General features: G+C 41.0%; 1 protein-coding gene across 1 annotated transcript in view; it reads right to left on the bottom strand.

Annotated features, from left to right (window-relative positions):
• The window catches only part of sdk2b (sidekick cell adhesion molecule 2b), a 312,139-nt gene that overhangs the window by 33,402 nt on the left and 268,734 nt on the right, over positions 1-10,003 (bottom strand). The window contains exons 21-32 of the mRNA XM_017310701.1: positions 9,527-9,540; positions 8,965-9,074; positions 6,842-6,992; positions 6,235-6,472; positions 5,524-5,639; positions 5,136-5,325; positions 4,123-4,221; positions 3,418-3,612; positions 1,917-2,118; positions 1,467-1,570; positions 937-1,007; positions 244-373 (exon numbers count right to left, since the gene is read on the bottom strand). Of these exons, the coding sequence (XP_017166190.1) occupies positions 244-373; positions 937-1,007; positions 1,467-1,570; positions 1,917-2,118; positions 3,418-3,612; positions 4,123-4,221; positions 5,136-5,325; positions 5,524-5,639; positions 6,235-6,472; positions 6,842-6,992; positions 8,965-9,074; positions 9,527-9,540 (1,620 nt within the window). The remainder of the gene's footprint in view (positions 1-243; positions 374-936; positions 1,008-1,466; positions 1,571-1,916; positions 2,119-3,417; positions 3,613-4,122; positions 4,222-5,135; positions 5,326-5,523; positions 5,640-6,234; positions 6,473-6,841; positions 6,993-8,964; positions 9,075-9,526; positions 9,541-10,003) is intronic.

The following is a 10,003-nucleotide window of genomic DNA, read 5'->3' as shown; positions in this document are numbered from 1 at the left end:
GTTTCCCGATAAATTAGCCTTCACTGTTCCCGGCACCGATTACACAGTCATAAAAATGTACCTTTGCGCAGACATGTCCGAAGCACATTTGTATTGAGTAGAGTACAGGTGGAGTAAAGTACAGCCGAGAATGTGGGGACCTTTAGAAACTGGGTGCATCTTTTTTTCYCATGACCATGGTATGGTGCACACATTAATCAATCTCTGCTATTGCATGTTGTGTTAACAAATATTTCTCCTCACCGTTCAGCTCAGCCCATGAGGATAGACTGTTGGCTGTGTGAATGTAATTGCGGAGACGGTCATAAAGCAGCTCACGATAGCGAATCCGAAATCCCAGTAAGATTCCATTGATCTTCTCCTCAGCAGGTGGCTAAGGGGAGAAAAATTAGAAGTTGGGGGRAAAAAAACAACAACAAAAAACAGCTGATTTTACTGTGAAATGTAACCTAATCATCATATGAGTTGTTTCTAAATAGACATTACTAAGAGGCTTTTAGAAAAAAAAAAAAGAACAAAAAGAAAGATGGAAAAATCTTTGCCTCTAAGACAGAGCACTTTACCACATGTTAAGTGATGTAGAGAAACCCCCTTTGGCTGAACATGAGTCAACAGGCCCAGAGGGAAAGGAAGAGAGAAAAACAAGCAACTTTCTACCCTCATAAACTCTACAAGTGTTCATAAAAGTAAAACTGTCTATACGTGCCTCCTGTTTTCCTCTTTATGAGCTGTTAATTCAGGTATGAGTGCAGCGGGAAGGGTGTTTTTATATTACAGAGTGCAGCGTCTCACTGACAAAGTCTGTATTCTGTAAGTACAGGGCTTGGACTCTCGTGGTCTCTTATTAGAGGTAACTTTCTCAGACTTTAATTGATTCTGCAGTCAGTAAAACAAGGGGTGGGGGAAAAAAAAATCCGCTCTGCCGTCTGCTCTTACCTGCCAGCGGATCAGCACCGACGTAGTTGTGTGCGGCGTGACAGAGAGGATTGTCGGTGCTTCGTCTGGCACTGAGGCAATAAAAGCGAGATAGATTAGCTAAATTGAGTTGAAAATGCGCACTATTCAGCCAGCTAAATCTGTCCACGGGCTGAGGCATTCAGGGAGAGTAAACACACACGGGAGCCAACACAGRRGAAGCATTGACCGCCGAGTTACAAATAGTAGTGAGAAAAGATCAGGAGCGATACATTTCTTCAGCTGGCTGCAGCACAACACGGCTGGCTTTTGTTTAGCGGAGATTTAACGACAGCTCCCGTGTCTTGAGGAATCGCAGACGGCGCACGCATTAATCAATCTCTGCTACTGCTAGCAGGGTCCACATCACGACAAAGGGCTAATTCATGCAAACATTGAGCAGCTAAAATTGAAGGAGGACTCGCTCGATATTTTCTGACTCGTGTTCTACTTGTCAAAGCTTTATACTTTTAACATTACCAGAATAAATTAAATGTAATATGGAGCCTTACCATCCTGTAGAGTTGTGATGGCTTCACTCTCCTCACTGTACTCACTGTCCCCAATGTCATTAGTGGCTTTTACTCTGAACTGGTAKGAAGTAAAAGGTTTTAGCCTGAAAAAGAGAAGTAACATTAAGTTCCTCAATATTAGTAAAAAAAAAAAAAATTACAACACATGTTGTTGAGAAATAACTGTGAGAAACTAACCACACGGCCTAAAATTAAGCTAAATTGGAACAACAAAAACAACTTCATTTTTTTTTCAATTTTCAGTTTAATTTAAACCGTTTTCACAGTTTAACAGAATTTGATTAAAACTGAAAGAACTCTGAAGTAACATGAGCAGATCGTTAAGCGATAAAGTGACATTTCACTTTTGCAATATTTTCCGTGAAAACACGACAGACCGAAAACCAAAATTCAGGGAAAGACTTCACTCGGAAGCTTTCATCGGATTACCTGGACACTTTGTAGGACGTAGCCTCGTGGTTGACGGAGGCAGAATGCACCGTCCAGTTGTTCTCAGGCAGCTCTTTCTGCTGCACCGTGTAGTAGCGCACTGGGGACAGCCCGTCACTTCCTGGCTCCCAGGAGAGCAGCACGTGACGGGCCTGRACATCCTTCTGAGGGACAACCGGGCGGCTGGTGGGCTGTGGACGAGCTGGAACAACCGGAGTAAGAAGTAAGGAGAAAGAAGCTTGAGTCGGAAAAAAAATTTTAAACAGGGAGGGGGGGGGGGAATCCCAGATGGACGACAGAAACGGGATTAATAATCAATAATTTAAATGGGATTCTCTTTATTTGTGCTGYTAAGCCACATTTAATGGTCAGCTTGACTGATCTGTCTTTCACCAGTTTATTTCCAGACCATTTCCACTCACTTTTCTTACATAGGAGGGTAAATGTAATTTGACCTTTGTCAACCTTTAACGTCACATCTCCTATGTAGAAAATAAATTAGCCTTCACGCTTGTGGATGCATGGATGATTTCCGTTTAAAATGGTTTTGGAATAAATTCTTGATACAGATGCAGAGATCTTCAACAGGTTTGTCTATGGTGTTGTTGTTGTTTGGCTATTGCTTATACTCATACAAATACAATTGCTTCAATTTGGAGTACAACATATTACAACAATAAAAAAAAAACATGTAATACACACATCTTTCAACTGAAAAGTGTGTGAAATCAGAACAGAGTGCTCTAAAATTTCCTGGTCGATGGCTATGCTGACACTGGTCTTGATAATCACCAACACCAGCATTTACTATGGCTTCACAAATCATCTAATCATCTATGTAAACTTGATGCTGGACATCAAGTAACTCTGACTTCTACCTCTCCACTCGTYGTACATGATCCGTGACCTGTTGCAATTGAAAACGTAAAATTTAGCTAACTGAACAACTGAACAACAGTCCAGTTAGTTCAGGAGTAACAACATTAGAATTTCACTCAAATACATTCATTTAATGGCATGTTGATTGGAAAATGGTAGACAGGAAATACAAGGTGACCTGTTGATAAACGTGCCAAAGAAACACTTTCCCTTACACTAAAAACAGGATGGATGCGAGTAGCAAATTTCAGATTTCCTAAATCGTTTTCCAAKTGTAACAGTTCTGACAGAAATTGCAGAGTAAACAATTATCCACGTGCCTTGAAGAAAAGAGATAAATGCAGCATCAGAGTACATCTAATAAATACCTGGAGCGCACAGACACTCTTTTTAGTAAACACATCTGCTCAGCGGACTGCTGACTGGAAAATTAATGGCTAGAAGTGGAGGGACGGCTTARAGCGCCTTCCAACAAGTCGAGACACACACCCACGTCTGCTCGGTATGCACAACCGCTTGAACACATCGCATTTAGCACAAATCTCGCTCTTAATTGCTTTAAAATTGGTCTCAATCATTACAAATTCATCTAGCTTGAACCCAGCCTGCAGGTCTCGCTCACCTCTTTTCTCTGTGGTCACGACCAGGGCCTCGGCTGCGTCGCCCCAACCTTTCCTGGTTTGGGCTGTGATGCGAAATACGTAGACAGATTCCGGTTTAAGGCCGGTCACGGTGTACTGACGAGTGCTGGGGTTCAGGACGTCTACTGTGGCTGCGTTGCTGTTAGTGGAGTTYAGGTGGTAAGTGATCTGGTAGGCTGGAGAGGAAAAATGGACAAGTGAAGCTGAAACAAATACAAGTTGCTTCATTTTTCTCCGTCTTCCCTCGCAATGACAACAAACTAAGTTTTTGTCCCAGATGATGTGGTTCCATTTGCATCTGCCCTTGCCTGCTGCTTTGCTTTTGTAAGACCCACTGTGGATTTGAAACTGAATTACACACCAGATGTACAACAAATCACAGTTGCACAAGAAAATCCCCAACAAGTTTAGGAGGGAGATAAACTCCCCTTCCTGCAATGTTGAAACATGGCAAAATTTAATTTCCCCTGTTGGACATTGCCATGTCAGTTTAGTCAACAATAGCATTAGAACAATATGTTGGGAGTCATTCGGAGCTACATCTGTGCTGCTCATTGCTTTCAGGTATATAACCTAAAGCAAKTGCAGTTCTAGATTCAGTTATGGTTTTTATCATCCATCTACATTTAGAAATACATTTTWAAAAAATCTTTCCAAAATAGGAAAGAATATTGAGTGTTACTAACCGAGTATGATGCCGTTGGGCTGTGCGGGTGACTGCCAAATTAGCCGGACAGAAGTGGTCCGTACTTCAGGAAAGAGGATACCAACAGGAGGTCCTGGTACTGCAGGAAAACAGCAGGAAAAAAAAACAAACATTTGGTTTCAGTTTCAAAACTAATGTAAATGTACATATATTTTTTTGCTTCCTAAAGATATAATTGTTTATAATTCTCTACAGTGCTATCCAAGCATTCTTTGCAGACTTTGGCTGCTCTTCAACCTATAATTAACTGCAAATTTTGCACAAAAAAGTAGAGAAATTTTGGCTGTGCTTAATATTTCCTTGTTGAAACAATTCCTATTAGAAAAAAATATACATCATACCATTGGAAATCTTAATTATATCCCTTAAATTGTGTCAAATTTGCAAGAGAATGCATTTACTGACTGAGAGGTAGAGTTTAGTTGGTTGCTCCAATATGCTAAAAGGTTTTAGGTGGAGGTACTGTGATAATGTGGGGAACTGGCTCTCTCTCACTCTCTCACAGCCAAGATATCAACAATACACTACACATATTATAGCTAGCAGAAAACCTAGCATACAGTCAATGATGCCCCTCTCATGACTTGATCAAAAATGCCAGATAATTTTCTGTTACATAACGATCCATGTTCCAATAGCCTTTATATGTCATAGATTATCCTTTTAGGCTTGACACTCCTCTGTCTGTCCACTCTTCATTCTTCTCAATTTAAAGTACAATGCTGTAATGCTCAGTTACAAAGACTGGATACCCWTCCATGCATTAACAGTCTATGTTAATGTACCCCTATGCATGGAAATGTGGGGCTGGTGCYTCTCTCCAGTGGTGACTGGGTKAAAATAATGATCCTTGCACAAACKTATACCTAAGGGCAATTTAGAGTGAGCCACTAATGCTTGTTTTTGGACTATGGGGGAGGGATTCAAAACTGCRAGCCCAAACTCACAACCCAATTTGAATAACTGGCATGTACAATGCGAGTGAATCTGTACCATCATCCAAAGTCCTCTCCAGGATTGGCGGAGAGCTCGGTCGTCCATCTCCAATCCGAGTGAAAGCCAGAACCTGGATCTCATACAGCACGTATTTCCCCAGACCGATCAGCTGGACACTGTGGGAGGCATTCCCTTCCACCATCCAGAAACGGACAGCGCTGTCAGAATCCTTCTCCTTATACATCACCTGATCCAGGGAAGGAAACCAGGAGCACAAGTTCAGAGGGAAGTGAGTTTGCAAATTAGTGAAGACAAACTGACACTGTGCTGCTTTTTCACCCCTGCACAGAAAAGATGACATTCCTGCAAGCTAATTAGAGGTCTCTAGTCTTTCGGCAAATAAATAATTGGAGAGGTGCTGTTAAGCATTAAAGCAGAAAAATACCTTATAGCCGAGAATGAGACCATTCCTGTCGGGCTCAGGAACTTCAATCCAACGCACCAGGATGCTGCTGGAGGTGGTGGCGAAGGCGGATACGTTGGTGGGTCCACATGAAGGGACTGCAGAATAAAGAATGTAGGAGGTCAGAAGCACGAGGGCTAATCAGCATATTTACATTTCTGCAGTTTTATAAAAGAAAATACATTTAAGTGTTTACATTTCCTTTCCAAAATCTCTTTCAGCTAAGTTGCCCCTCATCTGCAGACATAACAGCTGATTTAAAAAGATTTCTTAACAGGTTTGGAGAAAAAAAAGTGCTTTCTATATTTAAAGTCGTATGTTCCCCATTATCCACATTTCCRCCATTCTACTCTACCCAGCATCTGCTACATTMCAAGAAAGCAGCAGTGAGGAGCAGAAAGGCATTGTCTGAGCCTAAACTGAGGTGTGGTATATAAAAAGGACAGTCTGAGTGTATCTGCTAATGAATTAAACATATGGCACAGTGTGAACCGTTGCTCCATACCTCTAATTTGACTACTAATGAAGATACTCTGAACAGATGCTGAAAATGCAGTTATGCAAAAGTTATAAAGGGGAWTTTTTTTTCCCCTTAGCAAGTTGGAGTGAACAGGATATCTGTCTTTCTGCACACTGAGGCATTCTTCACACACCTTTTTCTTCCTTTAAAAGACRGCTCAGTCACTCACTCACCAGATTCYCTTGTCCTGCCTCTGACCGGCTGGCTCCACGGTCCAAACCCGATGCCGTTGACGCCCTGGACCCTAACCTCGTACTCCGTCCACTCCTCCAGGTCTTCAATGGTGAATTCCCTCTCCAGACGGTCAGTGATGATGTGGGTCAGACCACGGCCCTGTGAGCCGACGCGGTAGTACTGGACCCTGTAGCCCACTTGCTCTGCGTTCCCATTGTATTCCCATTCAGGCAGAGGCTGCGTTGCATAAATATGAAAAATACAAGTGACAGTGTTTTCTAGACAGAATTTATCATTTGCACATAGAAGCACCTTCAACAGAACCATTGTGAAGACCAAGGAGCCCACCGGTACTGACCAATAAGGTCGGGGACACAAATGTGAAGAGGTTTAAGTTAGGTTGTAAAGAAATATTCCAAGCTATAAACTTTTAAATTTAATATTTATACAATGAACACTACAACAATATGCTGATATATATATATATAATTTTTTTTTTTCACTTTAAGATTATGCTTCTATAAGAAAAGATAAAATGATTTAAGACTTGTTTTAATACATGTTCCCCAGTGGTACTACGTAGGATGTGTTGTCCGTGTCACTTACCATCCATCGCAACCAGAGGCTGGTCTCGCTGGCTGTGCGAAGYGTGACATTGGCGGGGGCCATGTCCGGAGGAGCTGGAAGAGTCTGAATCTTCCTGGATGACTGGCTTGGAGGACTGCTGCCCACTATGTTTACTTGGCGCATCCGGAATCTAGCATTTGGAAAGATTGCCGGATCATCGTGGTGCAACTTCCTGAAAAATGCCTGAYCAACCATTTCTACGCAGCTCGCATGTTTTAACATGAGATTTCATGCTTCCAAACRGAGATCAAASTCCTGAATTTAAACGCAATATAAATAMGGCGAGAGGAAGCTTATMTGTGTTAATGCCTGAATGTGCAACAGAATAATGTGTTGTGTCCACGATAAAATGTAAACTGGCAGCAGTTATTAGAACGAGAAAAGCTACAGTTCCTACTGATCTTCGGGGACTGGCTCATTCAATTTGGTGAACCGAATGTGATCAGGGAAAACAAACAGACCGAATAAAAATAAGCATTATGAGCACAGTGAAAAATAGCCAAACCGATCTTGCGTTCAGTTTAAAGACAAAGAAATTAAGATGAGCTCCAGGGATGAAAGGAAATTGGCTGAGTTCGAGGAGAACACGTACACTTCAATTAGCGATTTTGTCACAATTTTGCACAATCTTAATTGGAAGAGAGCGTGACGAAGAGATGCTTCATTCCAAACAACTGTTTTGCCTCTATGATAATGCAAACTGCTCAGATAACAGGGACAACTAAAGAACAGCAGGGCAGGTAGCAGGGTTCCTACTGGATTATTACAGAAACATGTATATATTTTTTTAATACTCTAAACTACCATCCATTCATCCACGCACCCAAACATCACTTTTCATATATAAAACCTGCTATAGATATGTCATAAATCTATCGTKAACTTTTTTTTTTAGTTTATACCTTAAAACGGGTAAGATGGACAGATCGCTCTGAAAATTTGAGACAGCTATGTCAATTTTTTTTGTTTTTTTTGCTAAGAATTGTTTTTCAACCCTGTTATAAAGGCAAATACTCACAGAGCACATAGCCTAGCAAGTAGAAACATTCATTACCCATCAGGATTTAAAACAGCAGGGAAAAGAGGAGAGATTCAGCAGATTAGTGGAAAGAAAAAAAAAACATGGAGAAAACYTGTAATGGATAGCAGTGCAGCATCTGTAGAACATCTGGAGTCTGTCTGATGGTCTGGCCACACACTGTCTCTAATGACAGAGGGGCTTCAGTGCATATTGAATTGGGGCCTGATGATTGTGACAGGGTATAACTTCAGCTAAACAGTTAGAGTTACATTTTTCTTTGCAGCACAGACGGACAATTACCTAACTAATGCCGTCACAGGCTTCATGGAGGATGACATGAAGTYGGAGTAATTTTGTGTAATTCCACAACCGGATCTCGACCAAACTGGTGTGTTTGGCTTTGGAACAGAGTGGTGACATTTTTTAGACGAAGACAATAGAGCAAATTGAAACTCTTCTTGTGCAAGGGGTGGAAAATAATGGAATTTTTAGGTGATTTTGATATCCTCTACATTTGAACAAATCTGTTTTGTAGAGCATCCTCTATAAAGTGGCTGYATGCAACAGCCTGTTAATTTATTTGAACTTGCCCCAGAACACAGAATAACTTGGACTTGTGTTATCATTTTAAAAGTCCTGTAATTCTACAATTTACTCTGTTTCTATTCAAACACTTTGTTTGAYRTGCAATAAAGAAAAGCTGCACTYCTACCTCATTTTTTATCGGCATCAAAAAGCTTCTGGCATACGTTTCCCGAATGTTTGACCATTCTCCTTATCAAAAACRCTAGACTTTATTTAAATGTGTTGGTTTTCTKKCACTGACACAGCTTCTAAACATGGTCCATACATTTTTATAGGGTCGAGGTCGAAGCTATTCCAGAAGCTGAACGTAGTCTACTTTATCCATTTCAACCCCYCAGTTGGACACCTGGAACGCATTGTGCCCCAGTTTGAACAATCCAGTTGAAGAAATTTTGTTTTTCTGTCCCCTGGCTCATGCCCACTGACCGATAAAAACTGGCACCAGGTCAAGATTCTAGGACAGCAAAGGAAGTCAAGGTGAAATGTCGCACGTTACCTGTAAAGAGTGTACGGGTTGAGACCAGGCACCTCCAAAGAGCGAGCCTCGGGTTCATTTGACACCTGATGAACTGTCACCCAGTCCTCATTTTCTCCTACCATCCCAACCTGCAAGGAAGACAGCAGAGGAGTGGTGAGTGACGTCTGAAAGTTTCTGACAGTCCACCAGWTCTCCAGTGCCTGGCTAAAGTATTCATAGCACTCACACATTTCCACAAAACTTTGTCATATTTTCAGTCACTGGCTTGTTGAATCATTTTTGATTGTATATACAGCTGCTCATCTTTTTGGTTATATCTTCACCAGCTGCACACATGTGGATGTTGAAATCGTGGCCTGTTCTTTACAAAATTGATCAAGCTCAGTCGGAATGGAAAGGGAGCATCTAAGAATGTACGTTTTCAAATTTAGATGAATTTAGGTTTGGACTTTGATTGGTCCATTCCACTGTAGCTCAGGCTGTGTGTTTATATGTCCTACTGGAAGGTAAACCTCAAGCCCAGTCACAATTATTTTGCAGCCCCCAAAAGAGATTTCTTATATGATTGCCCTACATTTACATCCAGACATCTTCCTGCAAACAGTTTCATCACACATAGCATTTTGCATGTAGGTCAAAATGCTCAGTATTGGTCTGATATGATGAGAAAACCTGCTATATGTTTGCTCTGTCCWTTATGTGGCTTGTGCCGAACTATACACATTTTCTTACGACCCGAATTGTGTGAAGAAAAACCAGGATAGTCAGGATTGATTTTCTCCATTTTCAGGTAACGGGACATTTTGTCATAACTCTGCATTAAAGTTACACTTAGACCTCTGAAGCCTTCTATATAACAGCYGTATTGACAGGTCAATGTCAAATTAATTTGTATAGCACATTTAAAACCATTCTAAGCCAGACACAACAACATGTATTAGCAAGATACCAAAGAAAGAAACACAAAAAATCTGTAAAAAAATAAAATAAAAAAATCATTAAAAAGAGCAACAAAAAAGAACATATTGCAAGTCCAGTTAAAAGAATAGACCAAGAG

Source organism: Poecilia reticulata, linkage group LG19 (genome assembly GCF_000633615.1).
Source record: "Poecilia reticulata strain Guanapo linkage group LG19, Guppy_female_1.0+MT, whole genome shotgun sequence".
Taxonomy (NCBI): Eukaryota; Metazoa; Chordata; class Actinopteri; order Cyprinodontiformes; family Poeciliidae; genus Poecilia; species Poecilia reticulata.
Note: the sequence above shows the minus strand (reverse complement) of the source record. Positions and strands in the feature narration are given on the sequence as shown.